This window comes from Chanodichthys erythropterus, chromosome 18 (assembly GCF_024489055.1).
Source record: "Chanodichthys erythropterus isolate Z2021 chromosome 18, ASM2448905v1, whole genome shotgun sequence".
NCBI lineage: Eukaryota > Metazoa > Chordata > Actinopteri > Cypriniformes > Xenocyprididae > Chanodichthys > Chanodichthys erythropterus.
The window spans coordinates 37,566,738-37,588,974 of record NC_090238.1 but is presented as its reverse complement, the minus strand read 5'-3'; the positions used below and the strand labels follow the sequence as shown (position 1 = coordinate 37,588,974).

The 22,237-nt window shown below is 41.3% G+C and overlaps 3 protein-coding genes across 3 annotated transcripts; all 3 read right to left on the bottom strand.

Moving 5' to 3' along the window:
* Positions 1–210: 210 nt before the first annotated feature.
* Positions 211–2,985, bottom strand: LOC137006435 (zona pellucida sperm-binding protein 3-like). The gene is made up of 8 exons (XM_067367202.1): positions 2,440–2,985; positions 1,874–1,992; positions 1,692–1,795; positions 1,447–1,624; positions 715–832; positions 552–634; positions 347–438; positions 211–281 (listed from the first exon to the last, which is right to left on the bottom strand). The coding sequence occupies exons 1-8, from the start codon at positions 2,983–2,985 to the stop codon at positions 211–213; spliced, it is 1,311 nt and encodes a 436-aa protein (XP_067223303.1).
* Positions 2,986–8,791: 5,806 nt separating this feature from the next.
* LOC137006591 (zona pellucida sperm-binding protein 3-like) lies at positions 8,792–11,584 on the bottom strand. Its single transcript, XM_067367485.1, has 8 exons — positions 11,029–11,584; positions 10,453–10,571; positions 10,271–10,374; positions 10,026–10,203; positions 9,291–9,408; positions 9,128–9,210; positions 8,932–9,023; positions 8,792–8,862 (listed from the first exon to the last, which is right to left on the bottom strand). The coding sequence occupies exons 1-8, from the start codon at positions 11,572–11,574 to the stop codon at positions 8,792–8,794; spliced, it is 1,311 nt and encodes a 436-aa protein (XP_067223586.1). The 5' UTR covers positions 11,575–11,584.
* A 3,908-nt stretch (positions 11,585–15,492) lies between these two features.
* LOC137006585 (zona pellucida sperm-binding protein 3-like) lies at positions 15,493–18,269 on the bottom strand. Its single transcript, XM_067367461.1, has 8 exons — positions 17,726–18,269; positions 17,155–17,273; positions 16,973–17,076; positions 16,728–16,905; positions 15,989–16,106; positions 15,832–15,914; positions 15,633–15,724; positions 15,493–15,563 (listed from the first exon to the last, which is right to left on the bottom strand). The coding sequence occupies exons 1-8, from the start codon at positions 18,263–18,265 to the stop codon at positions 15,493–15,495; spliced, it is 1,305 nt and encodes a 434-aa protein (XP_067223562.1). The 5' UTR covers positions 18,266–18,269.
* Between the last annotated feature and the right edge of the window lie 3,968 nt (positions 18,270–22,237).

The following is a 22,237-nucleotide window of genomic DNA, read 5'->3' as shown; positions in this document are numbered from 1 at the left end:
ATATTGGAGTACAGATTAGAACAAAATTAGTTGGTTTTGTACAATCACTAGGGATTGATGTGATCAAGCTTCAGTGGAAGTTGTTTCCCCTTTTATAAAGTCATAGGCTCTTTGAGAGCACAGGAATATGAAAGGGGGACTAGTGCAATTGTCACCCAGACATGAAGCAAAAATGACAAGTCATACGTGCAAGGATCAATGATGTCAGATTTATTGAGAAACAGCCTTTCGCTCTTGAACCATTACGGGACCAAGCGATGCCTTGCCTTCCCACTGAACACCTGGAGAAATAAATAAATTCAAGCACTTGAAAGTCAAGAGCAACCTTAGCACAAAAGCTACCAACCTCCATAGGGAGAAGCGGCAAGTTCACCAGCAGGACCACATGTAGAGTCACAGCAACCACAAACTTGGTTGTTTCCATCAGCAGCAAACCACCTGTGTTAAGATACACAGCAACTCCAGCATGAGCAGACTCATCTTTGAAGTCAAAGACTTGGTCCCCAAAAAAAAAAAAAAAAAAAAAAAAAAAAAAAAAGGGAGAAACATACCCATTGGCGAAGGAACAGGATTTGCTCTGAGCATCACTTGGTACAGAAGCAATAGTTGCCTTCAGAATACATGTTATGTAGAACTGCAAGGGATTACAGAAGTCAAATGTATACATTATATATGTGAAGAGAAGTCAGTCTCACTCATATTCCAAGTACATACAGAAGGACTGGAGCTCTCCTGGAACATAAACGCCTCCAGCTGGAACTGGATCTTGTCCTCCTGGGACCGAGGCATGAAGCGGGAGCTGGAAGCTGTAGCCTTGGCATCCACAAAGCACCTGAGAAGTGGTTACAAAGAACGGTCTCAATTATAGCATCAAGGCAAGGCAATTTGTATAGCACATGTCATACACAATGGTAATTCAAAGTGCTTTATGTAAAGAATAGAACAAGGAATAGAAAGAACAGTAAAAACAGTTTTGCCATCTGGATGGAAGAGCTAGGAAGTCTTAGGGAGTTTTTTTGTTGTCCATCAGAGTGACTCTAAATGGATCTTCATCACACGACTGCTACCCGTTAAGGCACTTCATACTGATCAAGTGTCAATCTCCCCTTTTGCCAAGACACCTCATACTGCACCATACAGCCCTAAATCACTCTTCCAGGCATATCTATGCAGTTCAAATTTCCAAATGGTTTGTCCACTTATCCAAGTTTACCAAATTTTAACCTAATCACAGGCTTTAGTCCTAATTCTCCCAGCTCTTTCAACCAGACAGCAATATTTAAGATGCATTAAGTCAGAAATAAGATACACAAGATAAAACGCATAAAGATACAGGAGCAATTAAAAGGAGAATATGTATAAGATACAATGCAACTAGACGTTACCCATAACTCTGTGACAAAGTGTTACAAAGGAGTCCTATAGCATGAAGTTCCATGACCTTACCCATGATTCTCAATGAAGGAATATCTTGGAAGGGAGTTCACATCAGGTCCTGGAGTGGCCACACAGCTGTCCACAAACACACGCAGAGGTACGTGATTGTACACCTTCACAGATGCCTCGATGTTAATAAAGCCACCCAGATAGTAAGAGTTTGAAGGCCTCTGATAGGACCAATCATCTACCAAAAAAGGGAACTTTTAGGCACAGCCACAATCTCAATGTTAAAGACATAAACCTGTACTAACCCATCATGAGCTTCAGGGAGAACAGCAAGACTTCTTCACCAACCTCCTTTGAGGCATAAGGGACCCATGTTGGCCTCAAGGCATCACTGCTTACATTTTGAAGCCTGCGGTTCATGAAGGTACCCATTAAAATGGTCTCAAAGCTGCACAAGCAGCATGCAGAAAGTCAAAAGACTGCTTACCTTTGATAATGGCATTGAATGCCAACAACTGCATCATCAGCCCGGGTAATTGGAGTACCAGCAAGTGCCTCAGGGGTGTAGGTGAGAGAGAAGGTGTAGACAAGCTCATCCTCGGTCATCTGTAAGAGATTGTGGTTACCATGAAGGTCATCCCAAAGACAGTGCACTCTTACTACCAATGGGAGAAGTGCATTGTGCAATATGGGGCAACTCCTAAATAAGAGCCAATTGGTAAAAAAAGACACTGCCTTTAGAAGCTTTGGTGTTCCCATTGAAGTGCAGGTCTCAGACTCCGGATTAAATGTGCCATTCCAGGTTAAAAACTAGCTTTAACACTAGTCATTCTTGTTTAAGCACCATTCATACCATTTATGGGATAGGTCATGTCAGATTTTTGGTTTGGAGAGTTGTTAAAAGGCAAACGGTTTGAGAAATCAGGGTTACACATTCAACCAGGACTTTGTCTCAGCTGTCCTGGCATTGCTGATGCTGCAACAAGTGAACAGACTTAAAGATTTTGGCTATCCTCTGCCACAAACCCCCCATTAGGATTAAAAAGTTCTTACCATCAGCACGCTGTTGCAGTCCTGTAGTTCATACTCAAAGATGAGCACCCTAGATGCAGTGTCCTGACCAACAACAGGACATCCACCTAGAGACAGACCAGTTGGCTGGATCAACTGACCATTGCTGAACAAGTCCTGCTGGACCTCTACAAGTACCCGGTTCTCACTGCATTGAACCGCTACACTGCTGGGAGTCACAGGTTGCCTCAACTGGAAGTTCACCGCCAACTCGCTCTGGACCTCAGGAACAATGGGATACTTCCAATCCAAAGGCTTCACTGGACCCTGCAACAGCTGCTTCTCTTGAAGGCCAAAGGGATCCTGTGAAAGGCTTGTAGAGACTGGACTCAAAGGACTCTGAAACTGAGAAGCCACTTGCAAAGGGTTCCAGACCCCTAGAGGAGAACGGGCAGGACTGTTGGAAGCTGGATCTGATTTTGGCCTCATGCTTCTTGGACTTTGACTGTACCTCAAACTTCCCCATGCATCAGACAAATCAAATGCAACAAGCACAACCACCACTAACACACCTTGCAGACGCTCCATTCTAACAAACATTAACACAAATGCCACAACAAACACCAGTGCTTGGCTTGGCCATTTTGTACATTTTTGAATTAAGGTGGCTCCTCCCCTTTTAGCTTAATTGATTACCTTTGATTCTTTCCTGGACCTGTAGAGTTACGTTCTATAATGTCACTAGCCAATTGAAGGCTTGAGGTTAATCTAAAGTAATTTGACAATTAAAAAAACTGAATTTGACCATTATAGAAACTTCATTTAATCTAAAAAGCACCTGAACTCACACAAATAGAGATTATTCATTCATTCAACATCTTTAAAAAACAGATCACAGACAAATCCATATCCATTTACATATATTATATATATATCTTCCAAGGGGTTTTTTCCCTCCTAGGACTTTTTTCCCAGTGCTAGCACGCTGGGTTTTTCTCCTAGGGGGTTTTTTCCACCCCTGGAAGTCAGCCGACATTGGCTTAATGTAGCACCATCTTGTATATGTTACATATTACCACGCTTGTATGTACAGCTTATTTTTAACCACTTCCCTTTTTTCTGTGCTTCTAATATGTAAAGCTACTTTGAAACAATTACCAATTGTAAAAGCGCTATATAAATAAATTTGACTTGACTTGACTTGACAAAAGTTGTTAGTTTATGCTAGGTACACCACAAGATAATTGGGCTGATTTCTCCTCTTCTGACAATCCTAGGTATGTCCCAATTATCTTGATGGTTCTACAAATTGTCTTATCAGATTTTTTTGTGGTGTGAGGTGTGTTAATGCCGAGTTCAGACTGCACGATTTTAGCCCCGATTTTGGCTCGCTGACAGGTTTTGAGAAATCACTGACAAATGGCCGAAATCACAAGCAAATCAGAGCTCGTTCACGCGAGCGACAATCACGCAGTGTGAACGAGCAAAGACGCGATCTGAGAGAATCGTGAAATATTTGGCATGCTAAATATCTGGACCTGTCGGCGATTCAAAATCCTGCTTTGTGAAAAGTGTTCTAACTGAAAACTACATCGGCGGTGACCGACGGCCAATGAGAGAGCAAGATACAGAGCAGCGGGGAGTTCGGGGAGGAGTTATAGACCACAACATCAGCAAGCATGGCTTCATTTCAGATAAACATTACAATTCTATCAAACAGAAACAAAGCACAAACATTTGCTTGACCCTCCGCAACAGCAGCACATTGAAAAGTTATGTATTTACCTCCAACTCTCGTTGCAGAACACACAATCCACAGTCTCCTCAACCATTTCCTCCTCCATATTCTTTTTTTCTTCTTCTTGTTTTCGCTACAAATCAGCGCACCAGCAATTCATATTACATATCGTTTTTAATAATAATAATAACTCCGGTCTTGCGTGATATCGCGTTGTTTCCTTGTCACATCTCGCGTGTGTTTGGTTGTGAAATGTAGTTTGCGTGCCAGACAGAGTTGTCAGCGATTCTTCCTATTGTAAAGTCATGCAGTGTGAAACCTTCTGTCGCCGATCCATCGTGCAGTATGAACACAGCAGCGACTGAATGCTGGCCAAGATAGTCATGCAGTGTGAAAAGAACAGTGACCCGACTACTTTGATAACCGTGCAGTCTGAACTCGGCTTAAGAGTGACTGAATCTACTCAGAAGAACGTCAGAGGTGCCCCGATCACGAATCGTAAACATGTTGAATATTTACAATAAGAAATCCTGATGCGGAGGACAAATGTGTGCACGCTCTGGAGATTATCACGTGAAATAAAACAATATCCAATCAGAAAGTGAGCTGACAGAAGCATAAACACTGTCATGGCGCAGGACAAAGTTAAATTTGGACAGTAAAGATGGAGGATCAGCTTGTTGATTTGTGGCAACAGCATGAGTGTTTAAATGTGTCCTGTAAAACATACCAAAGTCAATCCAACCACTATCAACGCAATTTCTTCCAGTCTATCGTCAGTGATCTTTACTCTGAAGATTTGAGAGATTTTGCAAGACCAATTTGCTGCTTGATTTCCTATAGGGTTTTATAATGGAGTTTTTCCATTTGAGTAAAATAAAGCCTGTGCTAAACATAACTTGTCAAAACTTTGATGTTTTGTTTCACAATATACACGTGCCAAACTGCCTCTACTTCTAAAAATGTCTTTTAAAAAAATGAACATAACTGCTTCACAATATATTTCATGCATGTAAGTAATTTACATTGTAGAAAAAATTGTCAAAGTATTGTCAAGTAATGTTTACCACAGGCTTTATTTTACACAAAAGAACCCACAGGAAAATCTCAAAGGAAACAGCAGTGAATCAGTCTTCTGGGTCCTGATGTCATACCTGCACCACTCTATAGGCACAGTGTTTCTTTACGTGTCATCCTAAACTACTGGCTTGGCAGCAGAATACATTTAGTCATTCACAGATCCGTGTGAACGGGGATCGTTTGACAACGTTGTCTGGATGTGTAACTTTTCAAAAATGCAAAGGAAAACTTCCCTTGTAGTACTTTTGTTGTGTAAACATACATACCGTGCATCTCAAATGCCCCCTAGGTCATGAGTCTGTCTAAACTATTGTGGCCAACTCCCTTATCAGTGCCCTGACTACTGAACTAGGGAGCTGATTGAGACCCACGCTTAGTTCAGTTAAAAGGTCATGAAACCCCAAAACGCATTTTTTGAGATGTAAACAGATATGTATAGGCTGCATGTCATTGAAAACACTAAAGGTACTCAATGTTATTCATAAGTGAAAAATGGTTATTTTTGCATTTTTCAGAGCGATTTCTGTCTTCCGGTTTGAAAAACTGAGTCGGAGCAATGTCACAAAATCTGACGTCATCGTGTACTTTCGGCCCAAGTATGGGCATTGTTTTGCAATCGGCCTATCAGGATCAAAATCCTGATAGCCCAAATCCAAATAAAACGTGTTCTGCTGACAGACCCTTATGCAGACCGAATGAACTTAGAATTGATATGAATGCTTTGATTCAACAAGGAATCCAACGCCAACAAGTCAAGCTCTGCCGCAAGATGGAGAAAAAGGCGTCGCAAGCGAACAGCTGCAACCCTTGGACAACATCGTATCAGCCCTACAGCCAAGGAAATAATTAAGTTGCTCAGACAACAACAGAGAATTAATATTAAATTGATTTCATTGATTAAAAAATCTTTTGCTTTGAATAACTTTCATGCTGATCTAACTTGCATCACAGGAGGACTTGCAACGCTCTTGACAAGCAAGGCGCCTGCAAATTCTCCTGTGTCTGACTGAATGAACAAATGTTTTCCTGTTGTGGTTTTGGAAATTGGGGCCATGCTTAGGTTGAAAAAGGTTATTAGTTTAATAGAATAAAGGTTACTCGCTTTTGCTATGCTATGCGTTGCACCTGTTGCAACCAATATGTAGTCTATGCTTTGAAGATTGAGAAGGTGTGAAAAACACCAACGGTTGAATGCCGAAGAAAGGTGTTATCTATACCTTCTCACTTATGCTTAGTATAGGATTTTGAAGGTTAACAGGAAACTGGGGGGGCCTAGGTGTGCACTTATACTATAGCCTAATTTTTGTTTTTTCTTTGTGCAATGTATGTTTTCTCTTCTTTTACCAAATAAGGAGACGATTGAGATCCTCCTCTTTCTGATGATTATAAAGTGTGAAACCTGTATCAGAAGTGCACCGATTGGTGAAGACTCCACTCCTCTGTTTGTATGAAGATTTTTATTCTGAACTTTGTCATTAAAAGATACCAGTATAATTGGTAATTTGTAAACTCTTTTAAGCAAGTCTCAGAGTGAATTATTCTTATATAAACCTATTAACTTGAACCTGAATATAAATATATATATCATATATAAGATATATATGCAAATATATATTAATTCCTTGCGAGCTCCAAGATACGAATCCAGACTGAGTGTGGCTGGACCTTCCTTAGGCATTACTGATCAGCTGGTTCTATCATCGACCCCGGACATTCTGCAGGTAAGGGCTGTTCATTGATCAGCTTTTATTGGGGAATGTGTTATCTAGTTGATTATTAATCGAAGGAAGTAAAAAATACAACAGCATGGTTGAACATGCTGACAGACCGTTTTGAGCGATTCTCGACATATATTCGTGACATAAAGCTCATTTAATCCAATCACTGCGGTGTAGTATGCATAATATTATAATTGCGGTATTATGCATGAGGAAGTATCACTTTTCTCGCCTCGGTCTCTTGTCATTCAGAGACATTACATTTACATTTATTCATTTGGCAGACGCTTTTATCCAAAGCGACTTACAAGTGAGGAAATACAACAAGCGAGTCGTCATGACGAGGCAAATAGACAAGAAGTGCTCATAATACAAGTTATAGGCAGTGCTCAGATTATCCTAAGCTACAATAGAGAGGGATTAGAGGAAGTGAAAGGATAGGAATAAGAAGTTTTTGTTTTTTTTAAGATGAGGTTAAGTGCTCACGAAAGAGATGGGTTTTCAGCTGTCTTTTGAATATTGCCAGGGATTCCGCATTCCGGATGAAGGCAGGAAGATCATTCCACCAGCAAGGGACAGTGAATGAGAATGTTCTGGAAAGTGATTTCGTGCCTCTCTGTGATGGTACCACAATCCTAAGCTCCATATCTTTGGTGTTCGTTTCCTCAGTGCTACAACACAATGTGTTTTCCTGAGACGTGACCAGAGCAGAGGTTTGTGTGCATGTGGATTGTTTTGCTGTAATCTACAGGCACAAATGGAAAATATGTTCGCGTGAGATCACATTACAGCAGAGAATTCAAATGTCACAAAAGTGCAGCTCATTCACCTCTGCCTGCTCTAGCAGCGTTCAAACACACAAGCCATAGGCTGTTTCCTTCAGCACAGCAGCACATGTTTGTATTTTGCTTGCGATGCGGTCAGAACTGAAGTTTGAATACAAACACATGAAAAATATGACATGCTATACACGCAGAGCGCGCATATGATCGATTTCAGCGCGGAGATTTGCATTGTTTAACAATAGCCACGTGGCACATAGCTCATACAGAAAGTATCCATGTTGAAAGTTATCACACATTCTCCAGCACCAAACATTAACCAGCACGGTGTAGTTATGCACACATTTCATCAAGTCTTCATATGAATTCTGTGCAAACTGGACACAGTCGTGTAGCCTGTCTGAACACGATGACATGATTATTCTAATTGACAAAAGACTGATTTTGAGACTGTAGTGCTTGTAAACGTAATTAAAGTGGCCTATTATATATTCTTTCTCCCTTGTGCTTGGGAGTTGTCATTTTCTCCATGCTCATATATTCATTATTCTGTATGAGTGTGTTCTATGTCTGTGCTTCATTGGTTGTTCTCTCCCCCTCTACACTCATTTTCCAGAGCTTTATGCACCTTTACAGAGTTTTTGAAGCTCAGAGGTGTGAATGACCAGGGTAAAACAGGATGGAGTGCTCATCTAATGAGCTGAATCGGGTGTTAAGTGAGAAATACAAGGGACATACCAGGACTGAAAACCACTGCATTAACAAATGAACTCACTAGAAGGCTTTCCCCAATTTTACAATCTAGAAGCCAAAAGCTTGTCTATTATAGGAATATGTAAAGAGTACCTGAGCTCAAACAATAGTCTAGAGATATTTGAGTACAGATCAGAACGAAAGGAGTTAGTTTTGTACAATCACTAGGGATTGATGTGATCAAGCATCTGTGGAAGTTTCCCCTTTATAAAGTCATAGGCTCTTTGAGAGCACAGGAATATGAAAGGGGGACTAGTGCAATTGTCACCCAGACATGAAGCAAAAGTGACAAGTCATACGTGCAAGGATCAATGATGTCAGATTTATTGAGAAACAGCCTTTCGCTCTTGAACCATTACGGGACCAAGTGATGCCTTGCCTTCCCACTGAACACCTGGAGAAATAAATAAATTCAAGCACTTGAAAGTCAAAAGCAACCTTAGGAAGCACAAAAACTACCAACCTCCATAGGGAGAAGTGGTAAGTTCACCAGCAGGACCACATGTAGAGTCACAGCAACCACAAACTTGGTTGTTTCCATCAGCAGCAAACCACCTGTGTTAAGATACACAGCAACTCCAGCATGAGCAGACTCATCTTTGAAGTCAAAGACTTGGTCTCAAAAAAAAAAAAAAAAAAAAAAAAAGGGAGAAACATACCCATTGGCGAAGGAACAGGATTTGCTCTGAGCATCACTTGGTACAGAAGCAATAGTTGCCTTCAGAATACATGTTATGTAGAACTGCAAGGGATTACAGAAGTCAAATGTATACATTATATATGTGAAGAGAAGTCAGTCTCACTCATATTCCAAGAACATACAGAAGGACTGGAGCTCTCCTGGAACATAAACGCCTCCAGCTGGAACTGGATCTTGTCCTCCTGGGACCGAGGCATGAAGCGGGAGCTGGAAGCTGTAGCCTTGGCATCCACAAAGCACCTGAGAAGTGGTTACAAAGAACAGTCTCAACTATAGCGTCAAGGCAAGGCAATTTGTATAGCACATTTAATACACAATGGTAAGTCAAAGTGCTTTATGTAAAGAATAGAACAAGGAATAGAAAGAACAGTAAAAACAGTTTTGCCATCTGGATGGAAGAGCTAGGAAGTCTTAGGGAGTTTTTTTGTTGTCCATCAGAGTGACTCTAAATGGATCTTCATCACACGACTGCTACCCGTTAAGGCACTTCATACTGATCAAGTGTCAATCTCCCCTTTTGCCAAGACACCTCATACTGCACCATACAGCCCTAAATCACTCTTCCAGGCATATCTATGCAGTTCAAATTTCCAAATGGTTTGTCCACTTATCAAAGTTTACCAAATTTTAACCTAATCACAGGCTTTAGTCCTAATTCTCCCAGCTCTTTCAACCAGGCAGCAATATTTAAGATACATTAAAAGTCAGAAATAAGATACATAAGATAATACATAAAAATACAGGAGCAATTAAAAGAAGAGAATATGTATAAGATACAATGCAACTAGACCTTACCCATAACTCTGTGACAAAGTGTTACAAAAGGAGTCCTATAGCATGAAGTTCCATGACCTTACCCATGATTCTCAATGAAGGAATATCTCGGAAGGGCGTTCACATCAGGTCCTGGAGTGGCCACACAGCTGTCCACAAACACACGCAGAGGTACGTGATTGTACACCTTCACAGATGCCTCGATGTTAATAAAGCCACCCAGATAGTAAGAGTTTGAAGGCCTCTGATAGGACCAATCATCTACCAAAAAAGGGAACTTTTAGGCACAGCCACAATCTCAATGTTAAAGACATAAACCTGTACTAACCAGTCATGAGCTTCAGGGAGAACAGCAAGACTTCTTCACCAACCTCCTTTGAGGCATAAGGGACCCATGTTGGCCTCAAGGCATCACTGCTTACATTTTGAAGCCTGCGGTTCATGAAGGTACCCATTAAAATGGTCTCAAAGCTGCACAAGCAGCATGCAGAAAGTCAAAAGACCGCTTACCTTTGATAATGGCATTGAATGCCAACAACTGCATCATCAGCCCGGGTAATTGGAGTACCAGCAAGTGCCTCAGGGGTGTAGGTGAGAGAGAAGGTGTAGACAAGCTCATCCTCGGTCATCTGTAAGAGATTGTGGTTACCATGAAGGTCATCCCAAAGACAGTGCACTCTTATTACTACAAATGGGAGAAGTGCACTGTGCAATATGGGGCAACTCCTAAATAAGAGCCAATTGGTAAAAAAAAAAACTCTGCCTTTAGAAGCTTGTGTTCCCATTGAAGTGCAGGTCTCAGACTCTGGATTAAATGTGCCGTTCCAGGTTAAAAACTAGCTTTAACACTAGTCATTCTTGTTTAAGCACCATTCATACCATTTATGGGATAGTTCATGTCAGATTTTTGGTTTGGAGAGTTGTTAAAAGGCAAACGGTTTGAGAAATCAGGGTTACACATTCAACCAGGACTTTGTTTCAGCTGTCCTGGCATTGCTGATGCTGCAACAAGTGAACAGACTTTCCTTAAAGATTTTGGCTATAATCTGCCACAAACCCCCCCCATTAGGATTAAAAAGTTCTTACCATCAGCACGCTGTTGCAGTCCTGTAGTTCATACTCAAAGATGAGCACCCTAAATGCAGTGTCCTGACCAACAACAGGACATCCACCTAGAGACAGACCAGTTGGCTGGATCAACTGACCATTGCTGAACAAGTCCTGCTGGACCTCTACAAGTACCCGGTTCTCATTACATTGAACCGCTACACTGCTGGGAGTCACAGGTTGCCTCAACTGGAAGTTCACCGCCAACTCGCTCTGGACCTCAGGAACAATGGGATACTTCCAATCCAAAGGCTTCACTGGACCCTGCAACAGCTGCTTCTCTTGAAGGCCAAAGGGATCCTGTGAAAGGCTTGTAGAGACTGGACTCAAAGGACTCTGAAACTGAGAAGCCACTTGCAAAGGGTTCCAGACCCCTAGAGAAGAACGGTCAGGACTGTTGGAAGCTGGATCTGATTTTGGCCTCATGCTTCTTGGACTTTGACTGTACCTCAAACTTCCCCATGCATCAGACAAATCAAACACAACAAGCACAACCACCACTAACACACCTTGCAGAAGCTCCATTCTAGTAAACATTAACACAAATGCCACAACAAACACCAGTGCTTGGCTTGGCCATTTTGTACATTTTTGAATTAAGGTGGCTCCTCCCCTTTTAGCTTAATTGATTACCTTTGATTCTCCCCTAGACCTGTAGAGTTTATGCATTAGCAAATGAGAACGTTCTATAATGTCACTAGCCAATTGAAGGCTTGAGGTTAATCTAAAGTAATTTGACAATTTAAAAAACTGAATTTGACCATTATAGAAACTTCATTTAATCTAAAAAGCACCTGAACTCACACAAATAGAGATTATTCATTCATTCAACATCTTTAAAGAACAGATCACAGACAAAAGTTGTTAGTTTATGCTAGTTACACACCACAAAATAATTGGGCTGATTTCTCCCCTTCTGACAATCCTAGGTATGTCCCAATTATCTTGACGGTTCTACAGATTGTCTTATCAGATTTTTTTGTGGTGTGAGGTGTGTTAATGCCGAGTTCAGACTGCACGATTTTAGCCCCGATTTTGGCTCGCTGACAGGTTTTGAGAAATCACTGACAAATGCCCGAAATCACAAGCAAATCGGAGCTCGTTCACGCGAGCGACAATCACGCAGTGTGAACGAGCAAAGACGCGATCTGAGCGAAATCGCCGACACCCGTGAAATATTTGGCATGCTAAATATCTGGACCTGTCGGCGATTCAAAATCCTGCTTTGTGAAAAGTGTTCTAACTGAAAACTACATCGGCGGTGACCGACGGCCAATGAGAGAGCAAGATACAGAGCAGCGGGGAGTTCGGGGAAGAGTTATAGACCACAACATCAGCAAGCATGGCTTAATTTCAGAGAAACATTACAATTCTATCAAACAGAAACAAAGCACAAACATCTGCTTGACCATCCGCAACAGCAGCACATTGAAAAGTTATGTATTTACCTCCAACTCTCGTTGCAGAACACAAAATCCACAGTCTCTTCAACCATTTCCTCCTCCATATTCTTTTTTTCTTTTTCTTGTTTTCACTACAAATCAGCGCACCAGCAACTCATATTACATATCATTTTTAATAATAATAATAACTCCGGTCTTGCGTGATATCGCGTTGTTTCCTTGTCACATCTCGCGTGTGTTTGGTTGTGAAATGTAGTATGCGTGCCAGACAGAGTTGTCAGCAATTCTTCCTATTGTAAAGTCATGCAGTGTGAAACCTCCTGTCGCCGATCCATCGTGCAGTATGAACACAGCAGCGACTGAATTCTGGCCAAGATAGTCAGGCAGTGTGAAAAGAACAGTGACCCGACTACTTTGATAACCGTGCAGTCTGAACTCGGCTTAAGAGTGACTGAATCTGCTCAGAAGAACGTCAGAGGTGCCCCGATCACGAATCGTAAACATGTTGAATATTTACAATAAGAAATCCTGATGCGTTGGGGGAAAACCAGAGGACAAATGTGTGCACGCTCTGGAGATTATCACGTGAAACAAAACAATATCCAATCAGAAAGTGAGCTGACAGAAGCATAAACACTGTCATGGCGCAGAACAAAGTTAAATTTGGACAGCAAAGATGGAGGATCAGCTTGTTGATTTGTGGCAACAGCATGAGTGTTTAAATGTGTCCTGTAAAACATACCAAAGTCAATCCAACCACTATCAACGCAATTTCTTCCAGTCTATCGTCAGTGATCTTTACTCTGAAGATTTGAGAGATTTTGCAAGACCAATTTGCTGCTTGATTTCCTATAGGGTTTTATAATGGAGTTTTTCCATTTGAGTAAAATAAAGCCCGTGCTAAACATAACTTGTCAAAACTTTGATGTTTTGTTTCACAATATACACGTGCCAAACTGCCTCTACTTCTAAAAATGTCTTTTAAAAAAATGAACATAACTGCTTCAAAATATATTTCATGCATGTAAGTAATTTACATTGTAGAAAAAATTGTCAAAGTATTGTCAAGTAATGTTTACCACAGGCTTTATTTTACACAAAAGAACCCACAGGAAAATCTCAAAGGAAACAGCAGTGAATCAGTCTTCTGGGTCCTGATGTCATACCTGCACCACTCTATAGGCACAGTGTTTCTTTACGTGTCATCCTAAACTACTGGCTTGGCAGCAGAATACATTTAGTCATTCACAGATCCGTGTGAACGGGGATCGTTTGACAACGTTGTCTGGATGTGTAACTTTTCAAAAATGCAAAGGAAAACTTCCCTTGTAGTACTTATGTTGTGTAAACATACATACCGTGCATCTCAAATGCCCCCTAGGTCATGAGTCTGTCTAAACTATTGTGGCCAACTCCCTTATCAGTGCCCTGACTACTGAACTAGGGAGCTGATTGAGACCCACGCTTAGTTCAGTTAAAAGGTCATGAAACCCCAAAACGCATTTTTTGAGATGTAAACAGATATGTATAGGCTGCACGTCATTGAAAACAGTAAAGGTACTCAATGTTATTCATAAGTGAAAAATGGTTATTTTTGCATTTTTCAGAGCGATTTCTGTCTTCCGGTTTGAAAAACTGAGTCGGAGCAATGTCACAAAATCTGACATCATCGTGTACTTTCGGCCCAAGTATGGGCATGGTTGAACATGCTGACAGACCGTTTTGAGCGATTCTCGACATATATTCATGACATAAAGCTCATTTAATCCAATCACTGCGGCGTAGTATGCATAATATTATAATTGCGGTATTATGCATGAGGAAGTATCACTTTTCTCGCCTCGGTCTCTTGTCATTCAGAGACATATCTTTGGTGTTCGTTTCCTCAGTGCTACAACACAATGTGTTTTCCTGTATGTGACCAGAGCAGAGGTTTGTGTGCATGTGGATTGTTTTGCTGTAATCTACAGGCACAAATGGAAAATATGTTCGCGTGAGATCACATTACAGCAGAGAATTGAAATGTCACAAAAGTGCAGCTCATTCACCTCTGCCTGCTCTAGCAGCGTTCAAACACACGAGCCATAGGCGGTTTCCTTCAGCACAGCAGCACATGTTTGTATTTTGCTTGCGATGCGGTCAGAACTGGAGTTTGAATACAAACACATGAAAAATACGACATGCTATACACACGGAGCGCGCATATGATCGGTTTCAGCGCAGAGCTTTGCGTTGTTTAACAGCTCTAGCCACATGGCACATAGCTCATACAGAAAGTATCCGTGTTGAAAGTTATCACACATTCTCCAGCACGGTGTAGTTATGCACACATTTCATCAAGTCTTCATATGAATTATATGTGCAAACTGGACACACAGTGGTGTAGCCTATCTGAACACGATGACATGATTATTCTAATTGACAAAAGACCGATTGAGACTGCAGTGCTTGTAAACGTAATTAAAGTGGCCTATTATATATTCTTTCTCCCTTGTGCTTGGGAGTTGTCATTTTCTCCATGCTCATATATTCATTATTCTGTATGAGTGTGTTCTATGTCTGTGCTTCATTGGTTGTTCTCCCCCCCTCTACACTCATTTTCCAGAGCTTTATGCACCTTTACAGAGTTTTTGAAGCTCAGAGGTGTGAATGACCAGGGTAAAACAGGGGTTTCATGACCCTTTAATGGGGTGCTCATCTAATGAGCTGAATTGGGTGTTAAGTGAGAAATACAAGGGACATACCAGGACTGAAAACCACTGCATTAAATGAACTCACAAGGCTTTAATCCAGGTTTTCCCCAATTTTACAATCTAGAAGCCAAAAGCTTGTCTATTATAGGAATATGTAAAGAGTACCTGAGCTCAAACAATAGTCTAGAGATATTTGAGTACAGATCAGAACGAAATGAGTTAGTTTTGTACAATCACTAGGGATCGATGTGATCAAGCTTCAGTGGAAGGGGGACTAGTGCAATTGTCACCCAGACATGAAGCAAAAATGACAAGGCAGATACATGCAAGGATCAATGATGTCAGATTTATTGAGAAACAGCCTTTCGCTCTTGAACCATTACGGGACCAAGTGATGCCTTGCCTTCCCACTGAACACCTGGAGAAATAAATCAATTCAAGCACTTGAAAGTCAAGAGCAACCTTAGAAAGCACAAAACCTACCAACCTCCATAGGGAGAAGCGGCAAGTTCACCAGCAGGACCACATGTAGAGTCACAGCAACCACAAACTTGGTTGTTTCCATCAGCAGCAAACCACCTGTGTTTAGATACACAGCAACTCCAGCATGAGCAGACTCATCTTTGAAGTCAAAGACTTGGTCCCCCCAAAAAAAAAAAAAAAAAAAAAAAAGAAAAGAAACATACCCATTGGCGAAGGAACAGGATTTGCGCTGAGCATCACTTGGTACAGAAGCAATAGTTGCCTTCAGAATACATGTTATGTAGAACTGCAAGGGATTACAGAAGTCAAATGTATACATTATATGTGAAGAGAAGTCTCACTCATATTCCAAGTACATACAGAAGGACTGGAGCTCTCCTGGAACATAAACGCCTCCAGCTGGAACTGGATCTTGTCCTCCTGGGACCGAGGCATGAAGCGGGAGCTGGAAGCTGTAGCCTTGGCATCCACAAAGCACCTGAGAAGTGGTTACAAAGAACAGTCTCAACTATAGCGTCAAGGCAAGGCAATTTGTATAGCACATGTCATACACAATGGTAATTCAAAGTGCTTTACATAAAGAATAGAACAAGGAATAGAAATAACAGAAAAAACAGTTTTGCCATCTGGATGGAAGAGCTAGGAAGTCTTAGGGAGTTTTTTTGTTGTCCATCAGAGTGACTCTAAATGGATCTTCATCACACGACTGCTACCCGTTAAGGCACTTCATACTGATCAAGTTTCAATCTCCCCTTTTGCCAAGACACCTCATACTGCACCATACAGCCCTAAATCACTCTTCCAGGCTTCTCTATGCAGTTCAAATTTCCAAATGGTTTGTCCACTTATCAAAGTTTACCAAATTTTAACCTAATCACAGGCTTTAGTCCTAATTCTCCCAGCTCTTTCAACCAGGCAGCAATATTTAAGATACATTAAAAGTCAGAAATAAGATACATAAGATAATACATAAAAATACAGGAGCAATTAAAAGAATAAAGAGAATATGTATAAGATACAATGCAACTAGACCTTACCCATAACTCTGTGACAAAGTGTTACAAAAGGAGTCCTATAGCATGAAGTTCCATGACCTTACCCATGATTCTCAATGAAGGAATATCTCGGAAGGGAGTTCACATCAGGTCCTTGAGTGGCCACACAGCTGTCCACAAACACACGCAGAGGTACGTGATTGTACACCTTCACAGATGCCTCGATGTTAATAAAGCCACCCAGATAGTAAGAGTTTGAAGGCCTCTGATAGGACCAATCATCTACCAAAAAAGGGAACTTTTAGGCACAGCCACAATCTCAATGTTAAAGACATAAACCTGTACTAACCCGTCATGAGCTTCAGGGAGAACAGCAAGACTTCTTCACCAACCTCCTTTGAGGCATAAGGGACCCATGTTGGCCTCAAGGCATCACTGCTTACATTTTGAAGCCTGCGGTTCATGAAGGTACCCATTAAAATGGTCTCAAAGCTGCACAAGCAGCATGCAGAAAGTCAAAAGACCGCTTACCTTTGATAATGGCATTGAATGCCAACAACTGCATCATCAGCCCGGGTAATTGGAGTACCAGCAAGTGCCTCAGGGGTGTAGGTGAGAGAGAAGATGTAGACAAGCTCATCCTCGGTCATCTGTAAGAGATTGTGGTTACCATGAAGGTCATCCCAAAGACAGTGCACTCTTATTACTACCAATGGGAGAAGTGCATTGTGCAATATGGGGCAACTCCTAAATAAGAGCCAATTGGTAAAAAAAAACTCTGCCTTTAGAAGCTTGTGTTCCCATTGAAGTGCAGGTCTCAGACTCTGGATTAAATGTGCCGTTCCAGGTTAAAAACTAGCTTTAACACTAGTCATTGTTTAAGCACCATTCATACCATTTATGGGATAGTTCATGTCAGATTTTTGGTTTGGAGAGTTGTTAAAAGGCAAACGGTTTGAGAAATCAGGGTTACACATTCAACCAGGACTTTGTTTCAGCTGTCCTGGCATTGCTGATGCTGCAACAAGTGAACAGACTTTCCTTAAAGATTTTGGCTATCCTCTGCCACAAACCCCCCCCATTAGGATTAAAAAGTTCTTACCATCAGCACGCTGTTGCAGTCCTGTAGTTCATACTCAAAGATGAGCACCCTAGATGCAGTGTCCTGACCAACAACAGGACATCCACCTAGAGACAGACCAGTTGGCTGGATCAACTGACCATTGCTGAACAAGTCCTGCTGGACCTCTACAAGTACCCGGTTCTCATTACATTGAACCGCTACACTGCTGGGAGTCACAGGTTGCCTCAACTGGAAGTTCACCGCCAACTCGCTCTGGACCTCAGGAACAATGGGATACTTCCAATCCAAAGGCTTCACTGGACCCTGCAACAGCTGCTTCTCTTGAAGGCCAAAGGGATCCTGTGCAAGATTTCTGGAGACTGGACTCAAAGGACTCTGAAACTGAGAAGCCACTTGCAAAGGGTTCCAGACCCCTAGAGGAGAAAGGGCAGGACTGTTGGAAGCTGGATCTGATTTTGGCCTCATGCTTCTTGGACTTTGACTGTACCTCAAACTTCCCCATGCATCAGACAAATCAAACGCAACAACCACCACTAACACACCTTGCAGAAACTCCATTCTAACAAACATTAACACAAATGCCACAACACACACCAGTGCTTGGCTTGGCCATTTTGTACAGCTTTGAATTAAGGTGGCTCCTCCCCTTTTAGCTTAATTGATTACCTTTGATTCTCCCCTAGACCTGTAGAGTTTATGCATTAGCAAATGAGAACGTTCTTTAATGTCACTAGCCAATTGAAGGCTTGAGGTTAATCTAAAGTAATTTGACAATTTAAAAAACTGAATTTGACCATTATAGAAACTTCATTTAATCTAAAAAGCACCTGAACTCACACAAATAGAGATTATTCATTCATTCAACATCTTTAAAGAACAGATCACAGACAAAAGTTGTTAGTTTATGCTAGTTACACACCACAAAATAATTGGGCTGATTTCTCCTCTTCTGACAATCCTAGGTATGTCCCAATTATCTTGATGGTTCTACAAATTGTCTTATCAGATTTTTTTGTGGTGTGAGGTGTGTTAATGCCGAGTTCAGACTGCACGATTTTAGCCCCGATTTTGGCTCGCTGACAGGTTTTGAGAAATCACTGACAAATGCCCGAAATCACAAGCAAATCGGAGCTCGTTCATGCGAGCGACAATCACGCAGTGTGAACGAGCAAAGACGCGATCTGAGCGAAATTCAAAATCCTACTTTGTGAAAAGTGTTCTAACTGAAAACTACATCGGCGGTGACCGACGGCCAATGAGAGAGCAAGATACAGAGCAGCGGGGAGTTCGGGGAGGAGTTATAGACCACAACATCAGCAAGCATGGCTTAATTTCAGATAAACATTACAATTCTATCAAACAGAAACAAAGCACAAACATTTGCTTGACCATCCGCAACAGCAGCACATTGAAAAGTGATGTATTTACCTCCAACTCTCGTTGCAGAACACAAAATCCACAGTCTCCTCAACCATTTCCTCCTCCATATTCTTTTTTTCTTTTTCTTGTTTTCACTACAAATCAGCGCACCAGCATTTCATATTACATATCGTTTTTAATAATAATAATAACTCCGGTCTTGCGTGATATCGCGTTGTTTCCTTGTCACATCTCGCGTGTGTTTGGTTGTGAAACGTAGTTTGCGTGCCAGACAGAGTTGTCAGCAATTCTTCCTATTGTAAAGTCATGCAGTGTGAAACCTTCTGTCGCCGATCCATCATGCAGTATGAACACAGCAGCGACTGAATGCTGGCCAAGATAGTCAGGCAGTGTGAAAAGAACAGTGACCCGACTACTTTGATAACCGTGCAGTCTGAACTCGGCTTAAGAGTGACTGAATCTACTCAGAAGAACGTCAGAGGTGCCCCGATCACGAATCGTAAACATGTTGAATATTTACAATAAGAAATCCTGATGCGTTGGGGGAAACCCAGAGGACAAATGTGTGCACGCTCTGGAGATTATCACGTGAAACAAAACTATGTCCAATCAGAAAGCGAGCTGACAGAAGCATAAACACTGTCATGGCGCAGTACAAAGTTAAATTTGGACAGTAAAGATGGAGGATCAGCTTGTTGATTTGTGGCAACAGCATGAGTGTTTAAATGTGTCCTGTAAAACATACCAAAGTCAATCCAACCACTATCAACGCAATTTCTTCCAGTCTATCGTCAGTGATCTTTACTCTGAAGATTTGAGAGATTTTGCAAGACCAATTTGCTGCTTGATTTCATATAGGGTTTTATAATGGAGTTTTTCCATTTGAGTAAAATAAAGCCTGTGCTAAACATAACTTGTCAAAACTTTGATGTTTTGTTTCACAATATACACGTGCCAAACTGCCTCTACTTCTAAAAATGTCTTTTAAAAAAATGAACATAACTGCTTCACAATATATTTCATGCGTGTAAGTAATATACATTGTAGAAAAAATTGTCAAAGTATTGTCAAGATATGTTTACCACAGGCTTTATTTTACACAAAAGAACCCACAGGAAAATCTCAAAGGAAACAGCAGTGAATCAGTCTTCTGGGTCCTGATGTCATACCTGCACCACTCTATAGGCACAGTGTTTCTTTACGTGTCATCCTAAACTACTGGCTTGGCAGCAGAATACATTTAGTCATTCACAGATCCGTGTGAACGGGGATCGTTTGACAACGTTGTCTGGATGTGGAACTTTTCAAAAATGCAAAGGAAAACTTCCCTTGTAGTACTTTTGTTGTGTAAACATACATACCCTGCATCTCAAATGCCCCCTAGGTCATGAGTCTGTCTAAACTATTGTGGCCAACTCCCTTATCAGTGCCCTGACTACTGAACTAGGGAGCTGACTGAGACCCACGCTTAGTTCAGTTAAAAGGTCATGAAACCCCAAAACACGTTTTTTGAGATGTAAACAGATATGTATAGGCTGCACGTCATTGAAAACACTAAAGGTACTCAATGTTATTCATAAGTGAAAAATAGTTATTTTTGCATTTTTCAGAGCGATTTCTGTCTTCCGGTTTGAAAAAAAAACTGAGTCGGAGCAATGTCACAAATTCTGACGTCATCGTGTACTTTCGGCCCAAGTATGGGCATGGTTGAACATGCTGACAGACCGTTTTGAGCGATTCTCGACATATATTCATGACATAAAGCTCATTTAATCCAATCACTGCGGTGTAGTATGCATAATATTATAATTGCGGTATTATGCATGAGGAAGTATCACTTTTCTCGCCTCGGTCTCTTGTCATTCAGAGACATTACATTTACATTTATTCATTTGGCAGACGCTTTTATCCAAAGCGACTTACAAGTGAGGAAATACAACAAGCGAGTCGTCATGACGAGGCAAATAGACAAGAAGTGCTCATAATACAAGTTATAGGCAGTGCTCAGATTATCCTAAGCTACAATAGAGAGGGATTAGAGGAAGTGAAAGGATAGAAATAAGACGTTTTTTTTTTTTTTAAGATGAGGTTAAGTGCTCACGAAAGAGATGGGTTTTCAGCTGTCTTTTGAATATTGCCAGGGATTCCGCATTCCGGATGAAGGCAGGAAGATCATTCCACCAGCAAGGGACAGTGAATGAGAATGTTCTGGAAAGTGATTTCGTGCCTCTCTGTGATGGTACCACAATCCTTCGCTCCATATCTTTGGTGTTCGTTTCCTCAGTGCTACAACACAATGTGTTTTCCTGAGACGTGACCAGAGCAGAGGTTTGTGTGCATGTGGATTGTTTTGCTGTAATCTACAGGCACAAATGGAAAATATGTTCGCGTGAGATCACATTACAGCAGAGAATTCAAATGTCACAAAAGTGCAGCTCATTCACCTCTGCCTGCTCTAGTAGCGTTCAAACACACGAGCCATAGGCTGTTTCCTTCAGCACAGCAGCACATGTTTGTATTTTGCTTGCGATGCGGTCAGAACTGAAGTTTGAATACAAACATATGAAAAATAGGACATGCTATACATGCAGAGCGCGCATATGATCGGTTTCAGCGCAGAGCTTTGCGTTGTTTAACAATAGCCACGTGGCACATAACTTTCAACATGGATACTTTCAGTATGAGCTATCACACATTCTCCTGCACCAAACATTAACCAGCACGGTGTAGTTATGCACACATTTCATCAAATCTTCATATGAATTGTGCAAACTGGACACATTGGTGTAGCCTCTGAACACAAGGACCCGATTATTGTAGTTGACAAGACTGATTTTGAGACTGCAGTGCTTGTAAATGTAATTAAAGTGGCCTATTATATAATCTCTCATTTCTCCCTTGTGCTAGGGAGTTGTCATTTTCTCCATGCTCATATTCATTCTGTATGAGTGTGTTCTATGTCTGTGCTTCATTGGTTGTTCTCTCCACAGAGGTGTGAATGACCAGGGTAAAACAGGGCTTTCATGACCTTTTAATGGAGTGCTCATCTAATGAGCAGAACTGGGTGTTAAGTGAGAAATACAAGGGACATACCAGGACTGAAAACCACTGAATTAACAAATGAACTCACTAGAAAGCTTTAATCTAGGT